General features: G+C 44.6%; 1 protein-coding gene across 5 annotated transcripts; it reads right to left on the reverse strand.

The window, feature by feature from the left end:
• Window positions 1-1,106: 1,106 nt before the first annotated feature.
• Window positions 1,107-26,447, reverse strand: KCNJ10 (potassium inwardly rectifying channel subfamily J member 10). 5 transcript variants are annotated; one of them, XM_031966846.1, is made up of 3 exons: window positions 26,164-26,447; window positions 12,395-12,451; window positions 1,107-5,200 (listed from the first exon to the last, which is right to left on the reverse strand). In XM_031966846.1, the coding sequence occupies exon 3, from the start codon at window positions 5,198-5,200 to the stop codon at window positions 4,061-4,063; it is 1,140 nt and encodes a 379-aa protein (XP_031822706.1). In that variant the 5' UTR covers window positions 12,395-12,451; window positions 26,164-26,447; the 3' UTR covers window positions 1,107-4,060. The 5 variants fall into 5 exon arrangements, with proteins under 5 accessions (XP_031822706.1, XP_031822707.1, XP_003767911.1 ...); XM_031966847.1 differs by lacking the exon at window positions 26,164-26,447 and adding an exon at window positions 25,406-25,539; XM_003767863.2 differs by lacking the exon at window positions 12,395-12,451.
• Window positions 26,448-26,743: the final 296 nt, after the last annotated feature.

A 26,743-nucleotide genomic window follows, 5' to 3' on the forward strand; every position in this document is an offset into this window, starting at 1 on the left:
CAGGGGAAGAGAATAGTATTCCTGCCATGCAGGATGGGGGAGTTGTAGGTAACCTCTTCCTTTTCTTCAGGCCACATATGAAATCCCCATGTGGTCTCATTAGATTTGGGAGACACTGAGGGGAATAATTGGAATGTGAAGGATACAACTGGCTATCCTTTAGAACAATTCTGTCCTCTCATCCTAGCTATACAGAAATGAAGCATCATCACTCATGATAGGATGATCTACTCATGATAGGCAGGTCTACTTGCCCTTGGGGACATTCTTCTCCTAAGTGCTGCTTTTAACCAGCATTTAGACAGATACCTAAGCATTTATCTTAGGAGTACCATTGGAACTACCAGCCCATTGACCCTGCATTGGAGAATTAGAATGAGGGACTCAGGGAGATGAGTCAGAATCCTCTTACCACAGCTCCTCTGCTCCCCTACTATCCCCCCCTCATATTATATGACAAGGAGGCCAAGGTGGAATCTCAGTGGTAGGGTTCCAATATGATAGTCATTATTCCTAACAGCTCAGGCTATAGTTGCCATCACCCTGTGAATTTAAAAGAATAAAGACTACCGAGAGGGACAAATTGAATTGAATTGTACTTTAAAAAAAGAAAGAGGAGGAGGATATGTGGTCTAGAAGCCAAAAGCTAGGATTCAGAAACAGAGCTAAGAAGTTTTCCACCAGACTGAGCTTCTATACTGAGAATAAGAACCAAAAAAACCCCTCTTCCTGAAGAGTCCTTTCTTATTTTCTCTGCTTCTTCCCCTACCCACCAGTAGACCCCATATGCGTTCTAGCAGCAGTGCTAGGCTGTAGGGAATGATTAGTTTTCTGAATATCACAAACACACAACAAATGCCTCTTTATTTCCAACAAGATCTAACCTTTCTCAGTCTCCACAGACCTCAGAGCAAATCTCCCAATTCTAGAATGTGACCAGAACCAGTGACCATCATGAGACAGAGTCTGGGCATCCGAACCACCCCTCCCCCCAGTCCCACCCTTTATCAGTTCCTCACTGTATGTTCTCCGTGCACTTTTCTGTACACATATTTACAATACATTTATGTATATATTATATATATATATTATTTTTTCTATCTCTCTTTCATAGGTAAATCTTCTATACATGTCATGTGACCTCTCCCCCCAAATCCTGCCTACACCTTTTTCACTTACCTAAGGTGTTTAGTGATGTAATTAGGTGAATGGTAATGCATAAAGGTTTTGTGGATTTCTGTGGGTTCCCTCCATACCACCATTTTCTTCTGTCTTCTTCCCCAGACACTTCAAGGACACCCCCCACCATGGGTTACCAGGCCATTCTCAGAAACATCCCCTTTCCACACTCTTAACTTTCTTTCTCCCTTTCCCCCCACATTCTTGGATGATGGTTAGTAGAGATGTGGTCCATTTCCTTAAGAACTGTCCATATTTATAGGCACATCTCATAGTTTAGAAGATAAATGTCTCATCTGGGGACAGAGACAGCCCTTTGTTGAAGGCATTTAGGGTTGGGGAGGAGAATGGGATCCTTGGCATATGGGTTCCAGACCAGAACAAAGGAGAACATGTCATATAAAGTGCAATATACAGGGAGATCTGGACTTGGGGGCAGGACACAAATAGGGAAAGTAGGGAAGTCAGTGAATTGGGTTCCAGGCAATTTCTCTTAAGTTTGCTAGTTGTCCAAAGAGTCTGGAAGTCTGAGAAATTAAGACTAAGGGAGTGGAGGGAGGGAGGAGAAATGACTCATATAAGGAGGTGGCAGCTATGTGCAGAAGAAACCAGATGGATGGGGACTGATTAGGTATAACATATAGATATGGACATTATATGTCAGTGTGTATGAGTCCTGTTCTGTATATAGATATATACAGAAGAAATCAGGGAAGTCGATTCCAAGAAGGAAAAATCTAGCAGATGGCTCTTTCCCTTCTGGTCCCTGTGGAAGGCTTTCAAGTATCTGTAAGCTTCATCTCTGTCTAAACTCCACCTAGGCCAGGGGCCTCTAGTTGGGTTTATTATGAGCAGAGATTGATGGGGAAGTGGTAGCAATCTCCACTTGGCAGGTGGGATTAGCCAAGGTCAAAAGGCTCTTCTTGGGTGGAACTTCACACAGATGTGGTCAGTTTGTGATTCTGAGGCCAACCTGGAGATGTTTTGAGCCTGTTTACAAGGCTATAGAATGAGCATATACATATAGGAACATTTAAATGCAAACACATTTTAGATTGGAATGTGATTTGCTGACCATAGGCTTATTATATAAACAACAGAGAGTTGCTTTCTCTCAATTACCTCATTTAATGATACTCCACAAGAATCCTGCAAAATGTGTCCCTGTTACCTGCCGATAAGGCTATCCTCCATGGATATGGAGGCTTTCTTCAGGCGAAAAATCTCACTGTCTATCCAACTTGGTCTCTGCCAGAGAATGGATCATATTTGGAGCTAAAAGAGACTTTAGAGGTCAGTTAGTTCACACGATTTGCAGATGAGGGAACTGAGACCCAGAGAGTTTAAATGATTTGCTCCAGATCACAAAGGCAATAAGGGGCAGAATCAGAATTTGAACCCAGGTCCTTGACTCCAAATCTCACATTCTTTCTACTGCATTATACTGCTTTCCTTGGATCCCATCCAAGTAATCCAGTCTTGTTCCTTTGAGAATACTTGCTCACTGAGCATTTGGGACTGAGTTCTGGGCAAACAGTGGAGTTAGGACAAGGGAGAGTCTCTTTCATTTTCTTCTGGCCCCCGGGAATGTCATGTTCTTCTTCCCACAAGCATTCAGGTATTTACCTAATGGTCTGGGAACTTGTACTTTTCAAAGGAGTACAGGGTGACTGAGAGTGGTAATAGTGACTTCCCATCATAGATGTGAGTTTCTGTCCAGTCCTCAATAGCAAATAACCAGTTCCTTGAAGGCAGCATACCCTAGAAGCTCAACCCAAAAGCCTGACTTATAGAAAACTTCCCACATGGTGGGATTTTTGTCCAATTCTACTAGAGCTTTTGGACCCTGAGAACTGGTCCTCGGTGTAGCAAAGAATAAAGAAAAGTCCTCTTTACATCCTATTCATTTTGGGAAATAGAGCCAGTATAGTAAAGGGAAAAGGGACATTGAACAAACTCATTAGAAGAGGGTACCAACTGATTAGAAGAGGGTACCTAGGTACAGCTTCTGTCTGAAACATCATCTTAGACACTTTCCTAAGGGTTCAGACACTTGAACCTTTCTTTGTAGAATGTAGTGACCAGGGTCAGACCTCTCACAGAAAACCTTGAGTAACCTAGGGAGATAAGCACCTGAAATTTGGACAATTTTTCTTTCCCAGTGATCCTCAATTTAAAGAATTTTAAACTCTTATGAGTATATGATTGTGGTAGGGCTACATGTTGTGGTCATTTATTATGAATTCCAATCTCTGGGGACAAAGGTATTAAAAGAGGGACAAGTCGGATCTGGGACATAGGGAGAAGGTCCACTTGGGGAATTGTGAAGAGAAAGTAGTACTCTGTTGGGGTTTAGCAGAGATACCATGATAGGTTGATGCTTTATCCACTGCCAGGTCCCAGTATCAGACAGATCTAAGAGTGTAATTCCCAGAGTGACCAGAAGAGGGAGCTTGATCTCAGGGAACTAGCTGTGGTGGGAAGGTAGAAAAGGAAAGTCCTCCATCCTTAAGGCACCAAGCTTCATAAATGGAGCAGAGTTTATCCATCCATCCAACTGCAAAGTTCTCTTATGGAGTCTCCAGTAATAGCTGAGAATTCCTATTCTTCCTCAGCCCAGTCTGCTGTGTCCCAAATACCCCAAACCTTGGCTCAGAGGTGGGACTCAGACTCCAAAGGGGGACCGTTCCCTCAGGCTGGCCTAAGCAAATGACAGGCCACTGGGGTGGAAGGAGATGGGATTAGGAGAAGGGTGATCCTGGGACTCTCTCCAAGGAGCCTGGGAGCTGAGAGAGAGAGAACAGGCATGAGACAGGGGGAAGGTAGAACCAGAGAATATCTCCTCTGGCCAGAAGGGTGAGGGAAGTGGGAGTCAAATCAGTCAGACATTGCTGATTCGTACACTGAGGGCACTGCCCTCCTTTCCTTCCTGTTCCCGGAATGATTCCTCTAGTTTGAGCTTCTCAGGATCCCCATAACGGACAGTGGTATCTCGGAGGCAGCCGGGAGGGGTCACTTTTACAACCTGGTCAAAGAGGCTGAAGTCAGCCACATACTTGCCACTGGCTGAGAGTGAGATGGCAGGTGTGAATTCGTAGCCCCAGAGGATCTCCTCTGGCAAGTAGGATGTACGCACTTGGCAGGTGGCACTGGTAGATTCCACTGTCCCACTCAGGATCAGAACCAGCTCAAAGTCCCCCTCACCACTGCGCAGGGGCAAGTCACGTAGAGGGCTGGATTCGTCCACCACATGGTAGAATGTAAGGGGCAGGATGAGGAATGGGCTGTCAGAGGCTGTATCCACCTGGAAGGCCACATTGACTTGATTGAGTCGGATGCTCTCCCCTTCCTTGGTTAAATGGGTCTGGAGCAGCTTACCTGTCACCTGGCAGCCAATGAGGAGGCTTTTGCGCATGTTGGCAACACGGATCATGAGGCAGGGTTTGCCATCATGGGTGGCCACCACAGCGTGCTGACTGAAGCGGATGGTCTCAGCCCTCTTCTTGGGCCGGGCAATTTTGGCCAGGAAGGTGCCAGTGATAAAGATCTCCAAGATGGTGGTAAGCACCAGCTGGGTAATGAGGAGGACAATGGCCAGTGGACACTCTTCACTAATGTAGCGGAACCCATAGCCAATGGTGGTCTGTGACTCAAGGGAGAAGAGGAAGGCACCTGTGAGCGTGTGCACCTGCACTACACAGGGCGTGTGGTTAGCGGGAGGCCCTAGCTCCAGCAGGTCTCCATGGGCCACAGCCACCAGGTACCACACCACACCAAAGAGAAACCAGGTGCCTGCAAAGGTGGCCGAGAATAATAACAACTTGTAGCGCCACTGCATGTCAATGAAGGTGGTCCATAGGTCCTTGAGATAGAGGAAGCGCTTGTCAGCAATGTGTTCCATGCGAATGTTGCTGCGGCCATCCTTAGTCAGTACCCGCCGGCGACGCAGCCCCGGGCCCATCAAGGGCCGGCTCTCTGTCTGGGTGGTCTGGCTGTAGTACACCTTGGCAACCGAAGTCATCTGGAGAGGGAGACAGCATGGCAGAGATTTATACAAGACCCTTGCCTTCCTCTGGCAGCTATCCCTAGAGGATGTCTGAATATCCTCTACTTTCTGATGGTGATGCGACCATCAACCTGGTCTCAGATTTGATCATAGTCTCACCCTAAGATCCCTTGAGATGAGAATGAAGAGAGCCTGAAATGGGACCCACTGCTCCTAACTAGCCCCAATCTCCATTAGACTCCATAACAAATTATCTGGAGCCTTTTGAATCCAAAGTAAAATTTTCCTGATACTAGTATATTTCATCATAAAGAGTGCAGAGAACCCTGATTTTACGGCAGAGCACCCAGGTGTAAATTCTGCCCCTGCCACTACCGGCACGACTTGGGGCATGTCAAACTTCTCTGGACCTCAGTCTCCTCACCTGTCAAATGAGATTCTCTAAGATCCCTTACAGCTTTCAGTCCATGACTCGGATTGTCCCCATTCCTAAAACCCAGCAAAAACACAATAGATATAATAACTGACATTTATATAGTACTTTAAAGCCCACCTCTAACACAGGCTGGATGTGTTCATCCAGAAGTCACTTGACCTCTCTGTGCTACAGGCAGTTTTTTTTTGTTTTTTTGTTTTTTTTTTTTTAATTGGATGAGTTTTCTAGGATATTTTGAGGTCTATCTTTATTTATTTATTTATTTTTTTATTTAATAGCCTTTTATTTACAGGATATATACATGGGTAACTTTACAGCATTAACAATTGCCAAACCTCTTGTTCCAATTTTTCACCTCTTACCCCCCACCCCACCCCCTCCCCTAGATGGCAGGATGACCAGTAGATGTTAAATATATTAAAATATAACTTAGATACACAATAAGTATACATGACCAAAACATTATTTTGCTGTACAAAAAGAATCAGACTCTGAATTATTGTACAATTAGCTTGCTACAGGCAGTTTTAAAAAAATGTAAATTGTAGAGAAGGTACTGATCTATATTGATGGATGGAATTTTTTCATCCAGGAGTTCTCTATATATCAGTGCAATTATTAGGCCTTATTCTTATATATTTTTGTACATTTTGCCACTTGATCTTTATAAAAATCCTGTGAAGCAGGTACTGCAAATTTTATTTTTTCTATTTGACCATTGAAGAAACAAGTGCAGAAGTAGTATATTTAAACCCAAGTTTCTCCTGACTTAAAATCCAGAACTTTGTCTATTATACCACAACATCTCAGAAACTTCTCCCTTTCCTCTGATCCCTTTGTCTCCAAACAATGCTTGGCGGTTGATCTCATACTTGAAGGATCCTATATCACAGATAAAGGTAAAGGCAGGGGCTCATACATGGAGATAGAACAAAGGAAGCTACGGTGAAAGAAGGAGCTCTCCCAAAGGTGGTGGGGCATTTTTTTGATAAGTCCTTGAGTAAGACTGGCAGATTTCAAGCTGGCCCAGGGAAGAAGGTACAAGAGGGATTGAGTGCTAATCATTGGCTGTGTCTGACTAGGCTTATATTCAGTTCTGCTGTGCATTCTGCTAGTAGAAAAGCAAACAAAGCATTGAAATAGGAGGAGAGAGTCTCCTCTAGATTGGACATCTGGCACCCCTGCCTGCCTGGGGAGTAACTTGTACTTTTCCAGAAGTAAAACATTGGTGAACCAAGCTTTTGCATTTGGCCTAAGGGCCTGACCTCCTAAGATGTCCTGGACCTGCCCTGGGAAGGTAATTTCATCTTGAGGAGCGGGGGTTAAATGAGCCCACAAAGGCCTAACACTCCCTGAAAGCCAGGCCACTAAAGCTTTCAGAGCATCCAGGGGTCTAGACAGCTGCTGCTGCCTTTTCTTTTCCTTATGATTTGAAATTTTTTTTTTAAAAAAAGAGAGCATAGAGGTGATTACCTCTGGAACATATCAACATAAAAACAACTGTGTTAGAACTTTCTAGCAGAGTTTTCCTCATTGCTCTCAAACTTTCAAGGGAAAATATTTCTGCTGCATTTGTAGTGACGCTAGAAAAAAAACAGGGCAGACACAGCCTCAATGTCCCATCTCACTCAGCTCCATCTCCATGAGTAGCAGGGCCCTTGGCTTCTAGCTGGCCAGTTTGCCACCTCCGCCTGTTGTGTCTGCCACCTCCAGTTGTTGTATCTGCTGGTGCCAGCTGTTTTATCTGCCTCCTTCATCTGTTATCTGATGCCCCCAGCTGTTGTGTCTGCCACCTCCCACACCCAAGTGAATTGGCTCCTGATGGAGAACCAGGGCCAGGAGTGGCTGGGAAAGGATCTCCCTCTCATCCCCTCCACCTCCAAACTGGACCCAGATGTGGGAAGGCAGGCAGGCCAAAGCTCCAGCACGTAAGGCTGTGTCCCCACTTTGCCCCCACTTCTGCCACCAGAGGGTGATATTGTCCTAGTCTCCAGGACTTAGACCAAAGGCAAACTCAGAAGGCCAACAGAGATCATGATCAGAATCACAGAATTTTAGACCCGGGAAGGGAACAGCGAGATGACAGGGTCACAGATTTAGAGCTGAAGGAGACCAGATATCATATATTCTAACTCCTCTTGTTTCACAGATGAGGAATGATTGAAGAGCTAGCGTAAGATCACCCAAGTAGTAAGTGAGAGAGTTGAATGTAGGGCAGCTGACTCTTGTCCGAGGGTCCAGCAAGTGGTCCTAACCAGGTTCAGAGCAGGTACTCTTCCCTACTCCTTGCCCCGTTTCCTTCATGTGAAATGGGATAAAACAGCTAGTCAACCACAACTTTTTAACTTTTTCCACTCAGGACCCCTTTTTGCCTGAGAAATTTTTATGTGATCCCAGGTGTATATGTATATAAAATAGGTACAAATCAAACATTTATGTGACCCCCCCCCCCCCATATTCAATTACATTTCTCACAGTTTAAGAAGCTTTGTTCTAATTTACCCAGATATCTTAATGCCCTGGTTCAAAGTGGTAAAATAATTTCCCTCCCTGGATCATTCAGAAAAATTTTAAATCCATTTTTGTCTCCATTTTACAAAAGAGGAAACAGAATCAGAGGGGTAAGATAACTTTATTTTTGTCACTTAGCTATCAAGTCAGTGCAATAAATGTGTCTTGTGCCTTTCTGCAAAGACAAAAATCAAATTAGTCACAACCTTGCAATAGCTAATCTATTGGAAATCATGCAATTTGAAATCATGATCTGCACCTAGTTTTCCTGACTCTTTTTCACTAAACCTTGGGGCTTTTTAAAGTGATTGGACAAGATTAAGGAAGCAATCTGTACCTGTGAACCAATTTCATATACCTCCACACCTTCAGCTAATCCACAGGGGAATCAAACACAAGATCAAGAACTTAGAAGTTTGTGTTCTAACCAGCTAAGCAAGCCAGTCTGCATTTATCACAATTTTATTTTTTAGCAATGGATTTGCCTTCTTAATTGAAGCTCCTATTAAAAGTAGGTTGCTTCTTCTTCCCACCCTGATTGACAACCAGGGGAGGTCTTAACCAAGTATGTTGGGAGGCAGGTAGAAGCCAGGTTGGGAGGAAGACTTTTCTCAGGGATAACAATCAGGACGAATGACATGAGAGGAATTAGAGGTGATAGCATTCTTTTTTGTTTCCTCTATTCATTGTTCCCAAGCTTTCTTCTATTGGCTTTTTAGACTATTTCTTTATTCTTTTCACTTTTCTTCTATTGATCCACTTCCCACTTACCCACCTCATTTTCTGATTTTGTGTGGTATCCTTTGTTTATTATTCATTCTGCTATTTTATCTCTCTCCTCTTTTGTCTCTATCTTCCCCTCCCTTTCTTCATGGGATTCCTCAGTTTCTTGTGGTGGATTTGGAGTCAGGAACACCTGAATTCAAATACCATCTTAGTTCAATTCAGCAAGCACTTAAGAAGTACTTACTAACTAACAGGAATATGTTAGGCACTGGAAAACAATAATTAAAATGAAATAATTCTTGCTCTATAGCAATTTATATAATTTCTTTCTTGTTTCCCTCTCTTTCTTGCTCTCCCTCTTTCTGTCTCTCTGTCTCTGTCTCTGTCTCTCTCTGTCACATAAACACACACATACATATATACACATACACATATATATCTATGTGAGGGTATGATTATAGTTATTGTGAAGATCACAGGAGATAATCTATGCAAAGTTCTTTGTAAATATTAATGTACTATGTAGATGACAATTAATAATTTTTTTGGTTGGATCTGTGATTTCTTTGGTGAAGGAAATTCATTATGATGGAACTAACTCCCTCATGCAATACAGACTGGCAGTTATTCAGCACTTAGGGTTTTAGAAAATTCATTGGGCACCAAGAGGTTAAATAATCACAAAGTCAGTGTATGTCAAAGCTATTCTTGAACTTGGATCTTCCTGACTTTGAGGCCAGCTTTCTGTCCATTACCCCTACAATGTCTTTATAAGAAAGAGATCATTTCAGAAACTTTGGAAAAACTGAATGGCAGAGCCCATTCCACTTTTGTAAATTTCTCATTATGAAAGTTTCCCCCTATTTGGGGCTAAAATTTGTCTCTCTTTAGGTTCTACCTTTTCTTCCTATTTATTTCCTCCGAAGCCAATCAGAACAAATCTGGTCCCTCTTCCATGTGACAGCCCATCAAATATTTGAAAACAATTAGATTATGTCTCCCCACTTCATCCCTTGTCTTTTCTTTTCCAGGCTAACCACCCTAAGTTTGTTTAGTAGATCTTAGAAATGTTATGCTGCCTTCTAGTCTTTTTGTTATCCTGGTCACTCTGCTCTGAACTCAGAATTTTTCCTTTCTGAAATGTGTCCCCACTTCTCCACAGGTGAGCTGAACAGACCAGAGATCGGGGAAACTATCCTGTCTAGTGCAATTTTAGTTCATTCTCATTTGTTTTGCCATTCAGGGAAATGAGAAATTACTCCACAATCTCCTTTTGAAGAGTTTGGCTTTAGATCTTTAATGGATTACCAATTCCAACTCAAACATCAGTCTGGCCTTATAAACTCTCCAAAGTGAATTAAGTACAGTGGAATGAAGAGAGATGAGAGAGAGAGACAGAGAGAGAGACAGAGACAAACAGAGACAGAGACAGACAGACAGAGATAGAGAAAAGGGAAGGGGTGGAAGTTGGTGTAAACCTCAGGACAAAGAAGAAAGCATTGTGGCTTAGGTTAACCTTTGAGTAAGAACAGGGTTGGATGTGGGATTTATTTCTTGAAGCAGCTTCATTTTTCATTAATTTCTAGAAAGATAGAGAAGTAAAAATGGAATCATATGATCAACAAACTTGGAGTGGAGGGGGTGGAGGAGGTGGGATGAAGGCTGTGTGTATTTGTATATATGTTCATGCTCATTTCTGGCTGAGTCAAAATTGTCTCCATCCCCATCCTCTGCCCTTCTTCCTTTTCCCTCCCATCCCTTGGCCCCAGTCTGGCACACAGGCCCTGGGCCCATAGCAGAAGAATAGGCTTTTCTTCCCTTGTGTCAATGTTTGGAAAGTTTTCATTCCCCGAACAAAAAAAAGAGAAAAAGCTTCAAAGTGTTTCCTGGGAGCCAGAGACCTCTGCCTGGCCCCTTTGGTTCTCCCATGTGCTTTCCGGTTAGGGGAAGGAGGGAAGGAGAGATGGGACCATATTAGGGGCCCTTCTCTAACCATCCAGCTCCTCTGTCTCATGGGCTGATCTTAGCCGCTCCCTCTTTTTCCCTTCCCCCCTCCATCCTAAGCTCAGTAATTCCCAATTTTTAGGCCATGCCCTCTGTCCTCTGGAAAGAGGGCATAATGTTCCTGCAGAGAGTTGCCCGGAGCTTGGCACTGCAGGACTTCCCTTTCCCAATTTGTAAATTGAGGGCACTAGGAGGGCAGGCTCCCTAGGGGACTCAACACATGGATATTGATTCTATGCACCTCCTTTCCACCCTTCAGAATCACCAGGCCACAGTGGGGACCACACCAAGGAATCCACTTAGGCTGGCAGTGCTAGTGTCCTGGCAACAGCTGGGGTTCTTTTTGTGGAACTGGCCTTAAAGGGTGACTGAGGACTCAGTTTAGTTGCCCAGGAGGAAGAGTTAGGAACAAAAATTTCTCAACTCTGAGACCCAGTATTCATTCTCCTCAAAGACAGGGCTGAAGTCAAGTACAACCCAGAAAATGGTATTCCATGGCTTGCCACCTTCCACCTTTCTAATTCATCTCTATTGAGGAATCAGAGGAAATGAGATTAATCCAAAACCGAAGAGATTGAAGTTAGTTATTGGGGATAACTACATAACAGGCAGTATGAAGGACCTTAGAGTAGTGGGTACTTAAGTACTTGTTGAATTGAATTGGATAAAGGAAGATTATAGAGTCCTTTTTGTGGAGGAATCTGAGCTGGGTAAGATTGAAGCAAAGGAATAGTTGAAATGACCTCTTCTTTCTCAGCCTTACTCTGACATATGGCAAATCTCTAAACTTCAGCATATCCCTCTCTATGTTTCAGATTTTCTCCATAGGGGAAACCACATGAAGTAGCCTTTATGAGAAATGGTCAAAGAATATTTATAAGGAGAGAAGAGTTCCTATGCATAGGACAGGGACACTACAATAACTAACATGTAAATGCCACTCTAAGGTTTACAAAACACTTTATAAATATCTCCACAGCATGTACTATTATCTCCATTTTCATTATGATCTCCATTTAATTATCTCCATTTTTAGTAGGAACTATTATTATTTCCATTTTACAGATGAGAAAACTAAGGTAGCCAGAAGTTAAGTAACTTGCCCAGATTCTGTCACATAGCCAGGAAATGTCTCGGGCCAAATTTGAACTCAGATCTTCCTGATTCCAGGTCCAGCCCTCTCCCTCGAAGCTCTATCTAATGGCTTCCTTACAGTCTCAGCTCCCTGGCAGAGATCTGAGAGCCTGGGCTGGAGAATAAAACTGGAAGAAGATACCTTAATCTTAATCCACCTGAAGTCCTTGCTGGAAAAATCAGTATCCAGCCACCAGAGGGCAGAGCTCTCTGGATTTTGGGGGTGGGATAGGGAGGGAGAGATTCATCGTTAATGTTCTTTGGATTGTCATTTGCCACAAGGACAATTCTTTTCCTTTTCTGAACTCTTCCCATAACAACTACTGATAAAATTTCTAGATTCCCTCCGAAGAAATTCAGGGCCACGCCAATACCTTGTTTCTCTGTCCTCTACTCACCAATCTCCAAGTCCAAGAAGGAGCCACTGGGCAGGGAGGCTGGGAGACCAAGGTATACTGAAAACAATATAGATGAACAAAGATGGAGAAAGTCAGGGCTCTCCAATCTACTTTTACCTCATCCTCACTTCCCTGGGCTCCTCCTCCCATATAACTCCCTAGGCAAGAGAGGGTCCTGCAGTGGGGGTCATTGGAGAAGTATCTTAGTTATTAAGATGCTAAATAGAGCTAAACTTCCCAGTTTTTGTCACTATCACCACCACCCCCAATCAGGGCATGCACCCTTCACCTTGTCCAGGCTTATGGCTCCAAGAAGCTGGCAGGCCCTGAATGCTGGTCTGTGGCATGGAGATGGCCAGGCCCCAGGAGATAAGGCCTAGGGGAGTGGAGGCCAAAGCTCTATTGAGCTGTCACCAGATCTGCAACCAGCATCTTGGGCCATGGCCCTATGGAGGAGCCAGGAAACCGGAGAGGGACCAAAGCTTGTCGGACCGGCTCCTCAGGGGCTCCTGGCCCCCTGGGCCCAGAATGAGGCCATACTGTCCTCCAGCAGGGAGAAGGGAAGAAGGGCAGGGGCACTGGCCTGTGTCTCATCCTTATTGTCCTCATTCTGTGCCTCAGTTTCTCTACCTGCAGGGTAACTACCCTCCAGATTATGAGGAAATAGTAAGACAAAAAGGCTTAGAAATCCTTGGTGGGGAGTTTTAGAGGAGGAAGAAAAGATTGAAGGAAAATCTTAAGAGTGATTCTGGGTGGCAGAAAGGATCGCATGCCAGTAGAAGAATACATAGGATCAGGTCCTTTATTTTATTAGGATTCTTTTTAGAACTGTCTGAGACTTCTAGAGACTTCATTTCATTCGTCCTCCTGCTTTACCTCTTTCAAACAAAAAAATTTCTTCTTTATTAAAAGAGGTCATGAGAGAACAAATGATTCCATATATGCTCCTGATCCATATTCAATTACCCATTCTAGGATCTGATACTCCCCATTGTTTGGATGTTCTTCCTTCTGTCTGACCTCAATTCCCCTTATTGCAGCTGCAGTTTAATCATCCAAGGACTTGGGGATTCTAACTTAAGTCTCTCCTCAATTCTCTTTCCTTCAGACTGAATTTAACACTTGCTTCCTGGCTTTCTCCTTTTCTCTGTATCTGTTCCTAGTGGTTCCTTTCCAATACACTTGGGAGTCCAGGTTTCTGGAGGAGTCACAGTCCTACAGGCAAAACTGAAGATCAGAAAGTGACAAAGATGGAGCCAAGAGATCCAGTATTAAGACTCCTGGTTTCCTCTAACAGGACTTTTCTCATGTAATGTTGGGAATTCAGGACTGGAGACCAAAGCCAGAGAGCTCTGGAGCCAAAAGATGTCCTCTAGACCCAGCAGGCATCTCCTCCCCCTCCTTGCTGCCCACAATCCCATGATACAGATTCCTCGATATAGCTGAGAGGCAGTAAAGGTCCAAGTTCCACCTGCCTCTGCCATTACCTATGTGACCTCAGGCAATTCCCTTAACCTCTAACCCCCCATTTTCTGATCCGTAAAACTAGAGAGTTAGACTAGGTAATCTCTAAGATTTCTTTAAATTCTAAATATATAATCCTAGTCCTTTATCAATAGAAAGGGAAACTGAGGCCCAGGAAGAAAGATTGGAAAGCTGAGAGAGACAGAAAAGGACCCAGCCCTTAGTTTCCTGGAATTCCCTGGAAGTTTTTACATTTTTTTCTCCCTCCAGATGTATACATAAGTGGACTTTAAGGAAGAGAAAATTTTTCCATAGGCAAATTAGGGGAGAGAAAGGAAAATAAGGCAGAAGCACAGATTGATTGGTTGTGGGAAAAGCACACGATAGATAATAATGTCTGACTTGGCTAGATTGTATGTGTCAAGAAACTAGGTCAGAAGGGGTCTGTCTGAAAACTACAAAATGGAATTCCATGGCTTCTTTTCCTAGATTGAGTCAACCTAATGGAACAATTCAACAAATGACCACTTTTCAATTCAGTTGCTTCATTTTTAACATAAAAAAGTCACAGGAATGCCTCTACTTTCCCCCAAAGCTACCACTTCTCTTTCTTGTTCTTCCCACAGGCCCCTGTCCTTGGGGATGCTCCCGGTTCCTGTAGAGTTCAGTTGTGCTGTCCAACTTATAAAAACATCTGGTTGGATTCATCTTATGTTTTCTTTCAGGTAAGTGGAATATGAGAAAGAGTTAAGAATCTGATTTTGATTGATAGGAAAGATAAAAACAGATGGAGCTAGGGATGTTGTGAAACAGGGCAGGCAAGGACAATTATAATTACAACTGTACACTGGATTGAAAAAAAGGGGAAGTCCAATATCACTATCCTTCCACCTCAACCTGAATTTGATCTTTTTGGTGACAGGGTAGGTGGCAGGAGTAAGGGGAAAGGGGCAAAATGATCTCATAACAGGACATATTGAAAATGCGGCAGAAAATCCCATAGCCAAAGGTTTCTGGAGAGCTTGCCTTAGCTTCTAGACACAATTGTCACTTCCCCATCATCCTGTCTGGGTCTATGCTCTTCACTAACATTTCAAGTAAGAAAAGAGAATTTCTCATCTCCTCCATGCCTGGGTGACCTGTGATCATTGGGAAGACTTTTTTCCCTTTTGAATTTTAACCTAAATCCCTTGTAGTGCTATCTAAGCAGATTCTTCCAGGTTTTTACAGTTGGCAGAAATAGAGACTAAGAGTAATCTTAAAACTCCCCCTGTTTTCATCCAACACACAGATCTGGGATCATACTCCCATTTCTCTCTCAGGTTACAGACCACCTTCAAAAAGAAATCCCATTCCCCCAGCCTGAAAATTTCCATTTAACTTTTTCCTCCATATTCCTCATATTGAGAGTGTCAGAAAGAGAAAACCCAAATACAAAAGCAGAATCCTGGAAGAAGCAAGGGAAAGCTCTGCCTAGAAAGCGGTGGGAGCAAGAATACCATCTTCTCACTATACCCAGTGGGTATGGACTGAAAAAATGATGAGATTTTCTCGGGGAAGACCCAGCCTGAGAGAAAACGGCAGGAGAAGAAAGGGAGGGAGAAAGGTACTGAGGCTGGGGGGTCAGTGAAGGAGAGATAAGGATTGAGGACAGGAGGAGAGGGGCAGAGGGCCTGGAGGACACTGGGGAAGGGGCTGGGACTTTCCATGCATTCTTCATTTTACCACAGGAAACATTGACAGTGAATAAAATATGCAAACAAGCAATGAACCCAGTTCTGGTGCTGCTGTCACTGATGGTTTAGAAGGTATTGCTCCAAGTCAGAATCCCTTCCCTGATCTCTGGCTTTAGTCCCTAGGGCTCTCTTCTTAGAGGCGATGGGGGAATTGTCCCTGTCCTTCTAGGGTCAAACTCTCAGAACCTTGATACCAAGCGGTACTTCATCCTTGAGGGATTATGAAACCTAGCTCTGGGTCTACATATATGAGCTCCATCATCAGAAGGGATTGAGATTGGATATGAGAAAAGACCCCTAACATAAAAGCATCTGGGGTCCTGGGATGGACCCCCTGGGGGTTGTGGGGTCTCCAGGAAGAACAACGGGCAGATGACCTTTCCAGGGTTCTCAGATAGGCAACCTCCATCATTGCCTTCCCTCTCACACCCTCCTGGAGCGGCGAGCCACGTGAGGGAGAGGGGCATCCTCAGCCCAACCTCAGCTTGGCGACAGTGACCACACAGCGGGACGTTGCCGAGCCCTCTCTAGGGGTGGAGGGAGGCTGGCGCCCTTTTGGGGGGGAGGGGGAGAAGGAGCCTGGAAGGGGCTGCTGTGCCTCGCTCCGAGCCCCAGGGAGTGTGCTCTGGTTAAAGTTTAAGCCACTGCTGGAATAGTGGGACATTCCCAGCCCCAGGGCCACATTCTCGAGGTCACAACAAGTGCAAACTTGTTACAACCTGTGTCAGAGCAGCAGGGGGCGGCAAGGGCACGAGGTGGGGGGGGGGCCTGAGGTGCCGGGGGACGGGAGTGGGGTGCGCAGGCGTCCAAACGCAAGAACGAGGTGGAGGAGGCAGGGGACACGTGTGCATCCTCAGAGCACAGGGGAAGACATCCACGACGGCCGGAGGTGAACCTCAGTGTGCCTCTAGGTGGGGTCATCCGTGTACCCGCAGATGCCTGTGTATGTATGAGCAGACACAGATAAAAAGAACTCACATTTCTATAGTGACTTACTGAGGGCTTTCCTCCGCACAACCCCAGGAGCTGGGGAGGGCCGATATTATTATTCCCATTTGACGTATGGGGAAACTGAGGCTCAGAGCATCTAAGTCCCGTGCCCAGGGTCACACAGCTAAGATGTTTCATAACTAGGATTCCTGCTCAGGCCTTCTAACTCCACATTCGGGGTCTTTATACTACACCCTGCTGCGTTTCAGTGAGCGTGTCTCTGTGTGTGTGTGTCTGCATATATGAGAATGTCTATGTGTATGTGGGCAAATGTGTGTGCATGTGTGAGTGTGCGCCAGTGTGTGTGCGTGCATATATAAGTGACTGAATGGAAGTGGGCAGGGGGAGGTGTGTCTGTCTCCATTCTAACTCAGGAGTTTGGGAGAAGAGAAGAATGATAGTTATGAGACCCTGCTGGGTATTTGTGACCATGTAGGTGGGCACCTCTGGAAGTGTCTCCTTCCTCCAGCCCGATAGAACCCACATTCCAAGCAGGAGCGGCCGCCCCCCAATCCAACTCCCACTGGGAATTCAGTGCTCGGCCTGCATCTGTATCCAATGAGGTCTGGCCTTGCCAACTACCCATCTTTCAAGCCTGACCCAGGGGTGGCAGTGCCCCCTGCCCATTCTCCCCCACCCCCAACGCCCCTGGCCCAGAGCCCATTCCCCCACTCTCCCCAACCCCTCCGGACACTGTTGGGGGGGGAGGAGAGGCTCTGAAAGCAGGTGACTGTTTGGGGGGAACTCAGGGACAGAGCCCCCATTGTGCCTGCTTCAGAGCCGCCTCAATGGAGAGCTGGGGCACAAAGCCGCTTTGACAATGGGCCCTGCATTAGTATGCAGGGCTGGCCCCTCCTCTGGCTCCCTGTCCCACAGTCTGGGAGGGTATGTGTGTGTGTGTATAGTTGCGGGGGAGTTAAGGGGGGAAGAGGATGCAGAGTCTTGGTGGGGGAGGTCTGGGTTGGAGCTAAGGAGGGAGATGGGGAGCCTCAGACCTGAGTCCCCTTAACGATACTAAACAGGAAAGAAAGAGGAAAGGATTGAACCCCTTGAGAGAATCTGTCATTCATGCTCCAAACTCAAAAAATCCCAAGAAAGGATTTTCCAAGAAAAAAAAAAAAGCCACAGAAATCCCTTAGAGATGAGAGAGGGAGGAGAGAATAGGCTTGGAAATATGGCATCCAGACATGCCTCCTAGAATAGGAGAGGGAATGGGGCAGAGGGGCTGGGACCATCCACTAGAAAGTTCTGCCTTAGTTTCCCAGACTGTTTTTAAAGGGGTTCTAGAAACTGGAGAAACAGAGCTCCAGAACTGTCAGAACTTGGTCCAAGGATGGGATTCTGAAGAAAGGGCCAAGAAGCTATTCCCACAGAAGTCTCCCTTCCCATGCTCCCCACCCCAATGGGCCTTTCTCATATGCTTCATGAGGACAGACCAAGGTAGAGAAAATACCTGAGTCCAGCCTTTAAGCCAGAGGGATCTGGGTTTAAAAGAACAATCTATTTGTGCTCATACTCTGTGGCTGTCTCTTTTTCTGTCTCCATCACAACCACTCTATGTGAGCGGCAAGCAGTGTCAGTGTCCAAGCCTGTCCCCATTCACCCATTCAACAAGCCCCTTCATCCCCAACCCCGCCTCCAGCTCCATCCCTGACCCAGGCTCCAGGACACAAAGCAGGGAGGGAATCCAGGAGGTAGTTACTGAGGACAGCTGGCATGGGGCAAGGCGCAGTAAGGGGTGAGACAGCTTGAAGGCCAGGAACAGAATGAAGGAAAACTATCTGGGAAAAGGTGAGAGGCAAGGGGAACAGGAACAGCATTGAGTCAGAGATGGACAACTGAGTGGGTAGTTGTGTTGCTAGAAACACAAACTCCTTCCTATCACTCCTAGCCCTACAATACCACCCAGACCAAGAGGTCAAGAAAAAGCAGGGATGCTGTGTTTAGCATATATTGGACTACTGACCATCTAGGGTAGGGCATGAGGGAAGGAAGGGAGAATTGGAACACAAGGTTTTGCAAGGGCTAATGTTGAAGAATTGTTCACATATATATTTTGAAAAATAAAAAACTTTATTAAAAAAAAAAAAAGAAAAGTTTTTGCACAAACAAACAAACAAGAAAGAGCAGGGGTTTTGGAAGTTAATAGAAGAATATCAGTTAGGGATCAGACCAGTCAAATATCAGGTTGGCTATTTTTCAGTTCTGTGTGGAAAGAATATTAGAATGGGAGGCAAAAGACTTGCATTCACTTGATTTCCAGTTATGCTCCTTACTAGCTATGTGGTATATGGCAAGTTATTTAATGTATCTAAACCTCAGTTTCCTGTGCTTTAAAATGAGAAAATAGGATACAAACCTCATAAGGCTACTTGAAGGATTAAATAAGGTAATATACATGGAGATACTTTGTATTTTGCAAAGCACTAGAAAAATGTAAGTTATTAAAAGTTTCCAAATTGTCATTCTGAAGTGCTCTGGGAAAATCATATTACCCTCCTATGAGTTCAGGCACATCATCATTCTGAGAGGACCTGCTTCAAAGTGACTCCATTTTAGTGTTCAACTTGTCCCTATGTGAGTCCTGAACTTCAAGGTCAGTTTAGAGCCAGACCAGTTTTGGTCAAGGACATACAGAATTTTGACTCAACATGACAAAAGCACCAGGATCCCCATGGCATATCCCCACATTAAAACAGTATAGGAGTGTGGGTAGAAGAGGGGAGAAGAGAAAGATTTACTTTGGAGGTTCTGAGAGACTGGTTCCTCCTCTATCTATGACCATTCAGATGCCCCAGAACGTTGACATTACTTTCTGGGATTAGTCAGAAGAGATTCTCACCTCCATTTGGATTTGAAACAGTTCAGATCTTTAGTCTTTTACTGGCTGTATGACCTTGGACAAATCACTTTTGTCCACATGACCTCTCTGTATCATACTGTACTTATCTATAAGGCAAAAGATTATTATTAATTATTAATTGCTTCCATGGTCCCTCTCAGATTTAAATTTGGATTCAGAAGAGAAGGGACCTTAGAGATTATCTAGTCTCCTCCCCCTCCTTTTTTTTAAAGACAAAAGCAGCAGTGAACATTTATTTACATGTCACTTTGAAGTCTGAAAACACTTTATCTATGTTATCTCACTTGATCTTCACAACAGCCCTGAGAAGTAAATGATATTACTCCCATTTTGCCACTAAGGAAATTGAAGCTAAAAGATGACCTTGTCCAAAATTATACAGTTAGTATTTGAGGTAGTATTGAAACTCCTCCTGACAAAGTCCAAGACTTTTTCCATGCAACACCTACTTTCCTCTGATGAGGAAACTGAGAGAAAGGGAAATATCATACCCAATTTGCAGAAGTGCTCTTCAAACCCACATTTTCATGCATTTAGTATAGCTTCTTCTATTAAATTATTAGCAAGCTGCGCATAAGGAAACACACTTTATAGATCTTTGTGTCTTCTCTACTGCTCTGTATAATGTCTTGCACGGATGAGACACTTAATCAATCTTTGTTCAATGAATGAATGATAAACAGTGAAAATGATCTGAAGTTCAACCCTTTCTCCACATTATAACTTATATTGTAGTTCAGTCATGTCTGACTCTGTGATCCCATTTGGGGTTTTCTGGACAAACAAACTGATTTGCCATTTTTTTCTCCAGCTCGTTTGACAGATGAAGAAACTGAGGTAAACAGTGTTAACTGACTTGCCCAGGGTCACACAGCTAGTAAGTGTGACTTACTAGGCCGAATTTTAATTTAGACGTCTTCCTGACTCCAGGCCCATCTCCTTGATACAACCTATAACTTTCTGCTTATTTACTCTCTGTCTTGGAGCTGGACACTCAGAGATGATCTCAGATAATAAGTTATACACAGGTAACTCCATGCCTGAGGAAGGAAAATGGGGATATATACCTAATATAAATAATTTAAAATGTTAACACCATAATTAAATCATAGGCCATCCTAAATGATAGTTGAGCCTGAGTATGAAGAAGAATGCTATAGAGATTCAGAAGCTTGGATGGAAATAATCTGGGAAGTCTTCATGGATAAGGTGGGTCAGGAATAGAAGGTCAGAGATGAAGGAGAGGAGAAAGTGAATCCTAACCTGGAAAGGGTGGGGAAGTGGTGATGGAATCTGTGTCATGTTTTAGGGTAGGAGAAGGTAAGTATGGGTGAACAATGAAAAGGTCTAGTTTGTCTGCCTAGAAAAGTCTCTATATGAAGGAAACTCTAATAAATCAGGATAGCGAAGGGTCCCAAGTACACAGGAACAGCTTCTATTAATTTAATATTCCTTTGCAATTTGCGAAGCTCTTCCATATACATTATTACATGTGATCTTCACAATAACTCCATCACAAAAGTGGGGGCAAACATTATAAAATAGAATTCCATTTTATAGTTCAGGAAATAGAGGCTCAAAGAATGATTCCCTCATCTCTGAAAGAAGGGGATTAGATTAATGCTCAATAAATTCCCTTCAGCTCTCAAATGCTATGATTATAAACTCTAGGCTAGACCCTGGGGCAATGGATCTGATTCTGAAAAGTCAGATGACCTGGGTTCAAATCCCAGTTTGTACCTGTTGCCTGTATGACTTTGGGCAAGTAATTGACTTCCCTGATTTTCAGTTTCTTTATCTGTGAAATGAAGAGGTTGAACTAGTAGCATCCTCCACTCCCTAGGGTCCTCCAACTCTATAATCTCAAGTCTCAAGGTAGAAGAATCAGGATTTGAACCAAATCTCTTGGCTCCAAATGCAATACTTTTTTTCCCCCCCTGTACATTGCCTTCAGTGGAAAAATCTATAATTAAAAAGTTTTCATTGAGTATAAGATTGTGCCGCTATGATGATCTAAATAGGAAAGGACCAGCATTCAGAAAAGGAATAAGAAAAGAGTGTGAAGCATCTATGACTGAATAGTGAAGGTGACTAGGTGAAGGCTGTTTGAGGTGTCCAAGCAGAATGGAAATCTGAGCATGTTCAGGAAGAACAGAGTGATGGACAAATTTTGGTAAGGACAGGAAAGGGAGGACACAAAAGTTCCATGATGACCAGTGTAGAGAGATGAACCAAGGAGGCTGGGGTTTGAATCTGAAATCTGCCACTTATTATCTGTGTGACTTTGGAAAAGTCAATTAATTTCTTGAGCAATATCTCATCTGGCAAGTGAGGAGATTTGAACTAGACAATTGCTTAAGTATTTTCTACTGGTCTCTTCTAGCACTGGTAAATTCAGGGATTAATGTTATTGGCAAAAAATGCAGATGGTGAAATATGGGAGTCTGGTGGTGGGGGGGGGGGGAGTGAAGAACTTAATTTTGGACATACAACATTTCCCTGTGGGTAAAAAGAGAATTGAAACCAGAGATGTGGAAAAAGTGGTAAAAAGATCTATGGAAATGAGGTATGAAATATCTTTATATATCAAACATACATTTAGCACACAGTATATGCTCACTGAATAGTTGATGATTGAATTATATAAAGTTTATTATGTGCTCATTGGTTGCAAGGCATTGTGCTCTCTGAGAAGTAAAACCCACTATAAGAACTTAGGAGGAAGAGATGCAGGAGCTATTGCTCAAGAGACTGATGAAGAACCCAGAAACACAAAGGAGAAAGGATGTCTAGAATACCCCTGTGAAACATTAATCTCTAAGAAAATTCTAGACTTCCATGGGTCATATCTATCCCTTTGTCTCTGAGCCAGGGCCAAATTGTATGACTTCTCCACAGGGATGTTCCCTGGGACAAAGAGATCATAGCTTCCCTCTTCTTTTCTCTTCTTGAACTCTATAGTTCAGATGTCTTTCATTTATGTTTCATGCTCCCATTTTCTCTATTGTCTTTAATGGGAAAAGGAAAGTTTAGGTCCTATATATGAACTTATTTTATGCATTGTATACACATGTATATCATACATATAACCTTGAAGATCACAATTCAGTCTTTCTGTTCAAGTTTTTCAACTTTTTACTTTCCAAACTAAGCAACCCTATAACCCCTTATTTCTCACCAGTAGAGAAAAATTTAAAGAAATCATTTTACCTTTCTGAGCCTCAGTCTCCTTATCTCTAAAATATAGGTCTTGTGTTAAATTATCTCTAAGGCCCTTTGTGGATCTGATATTGTTTTAAATATTTGCTTCCTTTCCCCAGTCCCTTGCAATTTACAGCCTAAATTTGGGATTTGACATGAAGAAAGAAGGAAGGAAGGGAGAGAGGGAGGGAGGGAGGGAGGGAAAGAAAAAGAGGGAGGGAGAGAGGAAAAAAACAATCTTTTTTTTACTAACCATTTGCTTTGTGTTATGCACAGCTCTAAGCACTGAGAATACAAATACAGGCAAAGAGAAAGAGCCTTTGCTCCTGAGGAGCTTCCATTTTAAAGTTTAAGATGACACCCAAAGGAAGCTAAAAAGCAGGATTAGTTGGGGAGAGAGGGTGGTTTTGAAACCCAGAGAAAGTCAAGACCAGAACAAAGGGGAAGGAAGGCAAATTGGCTTGAATTCCTCCATAAAATAGAGGCTCCTGGAGGAACTCACCAATGGGAATAGGTTTTCTCCACAGTTTTTTCCCTGTACCTTTTAAAGACTCCAAGAAGGGATTAGGCAGAGGGGAGGGCATCCTAGGACAGAGATACTTCAGAGGGAGGGTTGGTTAAAGACTTCCACCTAAATAACAAATGCTATCTGGCAAAAATTGGTATCTCTAACTTGCAGAAATCATCCCCCTTTCCTGTGATCCCCCAATCTGTGCTAGCTAAGAGAGGAGCTATAGTGTTGGTCCAGAGACAGGAAACAGACAAGAACTTGTCAAGAGAACCTAATCAACTCTAGGTCCAACTTTAGGAGGACTCCCTCCTTCACATCCATCTGAAGTCCAGGTGAATACATCTTTCTTCTCTCTGTCTATACACCTCTCATTATTGGAGAGTTAGATATCCCCATTCCTCAACCATCTCACCTGTCTTCCTGCCTCCAGCCTCACCTCACTCTGTCTTCTTAACCATTTGCCCTTATCTTGGCAGAACCACAGACCAATCAGGCAGAATGAGAATCTAGGCCGGGGGTGGAGTGGGTTCCAAAAGCTGTGTTTTTTTTCCCCTTCTGTCCTAAATAACCTTTGGCAATAAGCTTTGGGGGCTCCACTGCCCAGCTCTATTCTCTCCAGCCTCACAACTATTGCCAAAGGGTTACTGCCCTGCTTCTTCTTGTGTCAAATATCCAGACATTTTCCCAACCTGATTCTGGAGGGTCCCTCTATAGTTAGGTTACGCTGCATTACCTTAACTTCATCTCCCCTCCAAAGATCAACAATCTCAAATAACTGCATAAAATTGAGAGAGATTGAAGGAGAGACCTGATGTATCCCTGACCCTCAAATATTAGATTATTTGAGCCCAAGGAATAAATAGAAAAGTAATACTGGCATCTTGGACATCTGAATTAATTTACCAACCTCTTCTCTCTCCCACTTCCAACCTCTTAAATTTAAATTGATAATAAAACTGTCCCATGAAGTAAGGGGGCAATGCAAGAGGGTATATGGTAATTGGAGGGGGAGCAGAGGAAGATAACTTTGCTCCTCCACACCAAATATACACTCCCATGTTCATGGTGCAGGTAGGATCATATCACAGCAAGGGAGCAGATGGGATTCAGAAAGGGGGAGACAGAGCAGGATATAAATGGCAAAACAGTAGTGGCTTTTGCTCAGGGTAAGGAGTGGGGGGTCAGGCTTTGTGCCAAAGCTACTATAAGGAATCTGGACCATTCCCTCCTCTCCCCATTAGTGGAGTCATTGCTATTTGATACTCACAGAGACAAGCTGGCTGCTGGGGGGGGGGGGGGAGGGAGGAGGGATGATTCTGAAAACAGCAGCTCCTTTCAGGGCCCAGGTTGGCAGGGGCTTCTGGAGGCCAGACAGTCCTAGAACCCCCCTTCCCCCTTCCCACCTCCTCCTTGGCCACCAAAGAGGCTAGGGAGAGGACATGGGAGAAGAGAAACTAACATCATTCAAAGCTATGCCTCCTGCCTCTGCAGATCTTCCCTGGCCCCTCTTCCCATCATGATACCTCCCCTGACTACCATTCTGAAGAATTTTCAGGAAGCTACAACACCTGTTTTCTCCCAGTTCCCCTTGAGCTTCAGCCCTATCCAGCTCCCAGCCTAAACCCAGAGATCATCATGCTGACCTCTGAATGAAAATACAACATAGTGACCACAGTTAGGCTGAGAATGTGCTTTAAAGTTCCTTTACCAGCTGCTTTTTCTGGAACATCCAGAATACCTAGGTCCTAGGGTTGAGATTTCTTTGGCTAATCTTGATCTTGGTTGGAACTGGGAAGCCCACCCTCTGCAACAGTCTCCCTTCAGCCCCTCCTGAGTAATTCCTCTATCGACTTCCTAGGAAGACACCTTCCCAGAGAAGTATGATGTGGGAAAGGTCAGGAAAACTGGATCCTTAAGCTGACTCCGATATTCACTAACACATAGTGAATATTGCCACAGATAATGGATATCGGAGTCAGCATTAGGAATCAGCTCCTCATCTATGATGCTATGATCATCCTTCTTTCCAAATCTGGAAAGAACACTTTCTCCCCAGACTGCATCTGGGCTGAAAACTAAACCAAAGAATGAGTAGAAATAATCAATTCATTCCCCCCTACTCCAGCCTGCAAGTTCTGATCTTTATGACTGAAGCATTACCCAAAGGGTCTTTGGTCAGTCCCTGGCAAGGAGTGGAGGTGAGGAAAGAGGAGAATAATGGAGAAGGGGAAGAAATTACCCCCTACCTTTTCTCCTTCAGTGTATCATTTTTTCCCAGCTTGTTTTTGGAGTCTTCAATGGTCCTACTGCCATTGTGAAGGGGCTCACACATACAGCTGCCTGCAGTTGCCGGTGGGGAGATCAGTCCTAAGCATCTGGGGGGTGGGAGGGTGGAGTGGGTGGAGTAGAGGAGGTCACAGGGGAGTGGGTGCACATGCTAGGGGGGGAAAAACCCTAGCTAGGGAAAGGGAATGGGACTGGGCAGAGATGGTCCTCAGTTTAACTCATCCGCTAACAAGAGAGCCGTGTTTCTCTTAATGTGTGGTTCAGAACCAGTGCATGTCACTATTCGAATTGTACTACTTTGGTTGCTGGACAAGGGCTTCTGAGTGTTTCTGGGAGGAGGGAGGCACCGTCTTTGCCGTTAAGGGAGCACGTCTGAGTTCTACATTTGGGAGTCACTATGTCACGGACTGAAGAACTGTGTTGTCAGTATGTAACTACTTGAAGCTCCTTTGGAGGTAGTGGGGTAGGGAGAAAGGAAGCAAGGGGCCACTGGTTCCCCCACCTCAGCCCTAGATAGTGGGGTAGCCAATCGACCTCAACTACTTCTTAGTGGTCCCTGCAGGGATTTCTATGGAGAGCGAAGCAGGACAACGGAACGCCGAAGTCCGCTGGCTGAAAAAGTTCGGGGTGAAAAGTCCTCCACGATTCCTTGTTAGAAACACTAGCTTCAGTTCATCACCCCCCAATACCCCAGAGGCACATTCGCCGCATCCCTTACCTTAGGTCCTAGGCAGGGAGACACCTCGGACCGGGTGGCCGAGAGGACGCACAGAAGGCTTGACTGACGGGGCGGGCTGGAGAGAGGAGAGGAGCGGAGCTCTGTGACGGGCGGGGCCCGGCTCTTAAACTAGACGAGTAGATCAGATAAACCCAGATAAGGGTTGGGCCGGGACCGGGGGCCGGAGCCAGGGCCGGGCCGGGCCGGGGGCAGAGCTGGGCCGGACCGGGCCGCCCCCTCCCTCTGCTGCGATGGAGCCAAACTTTGTGTGAATGGAGGGGCCAGGGGGTGAGAGGGGGGGGGCGGCTGAAGGATGGGGGGGCGGGAGAGATGACTGGGCGGAGGCAAGGGGGGGTTGTTCCCCAGTGACCAATAAGAGAGGCGAGCGCTGAGAACCTGTTGCCGGGATTGGAGGGGGATAATTTGGGGGTGGGATGAGTGGATCAGAAGTGGGGGAAACAGACTTGGAGAGACACAGACAGAATAGGGAGACAAGAGAAGGGAGAGGGAGATGAACACAGACGGCAGGGAGTCACAGGCAGACCTCCAGACACAGGGAAATACAGAGGGAGCAAGAGGC

Source organism: Sarcophilus harrisii, chromosome 4 (genome assembly GCF_902635505.1).
Source record: "Sarcophilus harrisii chromosome 4, mSarHar1.11, whole genome shotgun sequence".
Taxonomy (NCBI): Eukaryota; Metazoa; Chordata; class Mammalia; order Dasyuromorphia; family Dasyuridae; genus Sarcophilus; species Sarcophilus harrisii.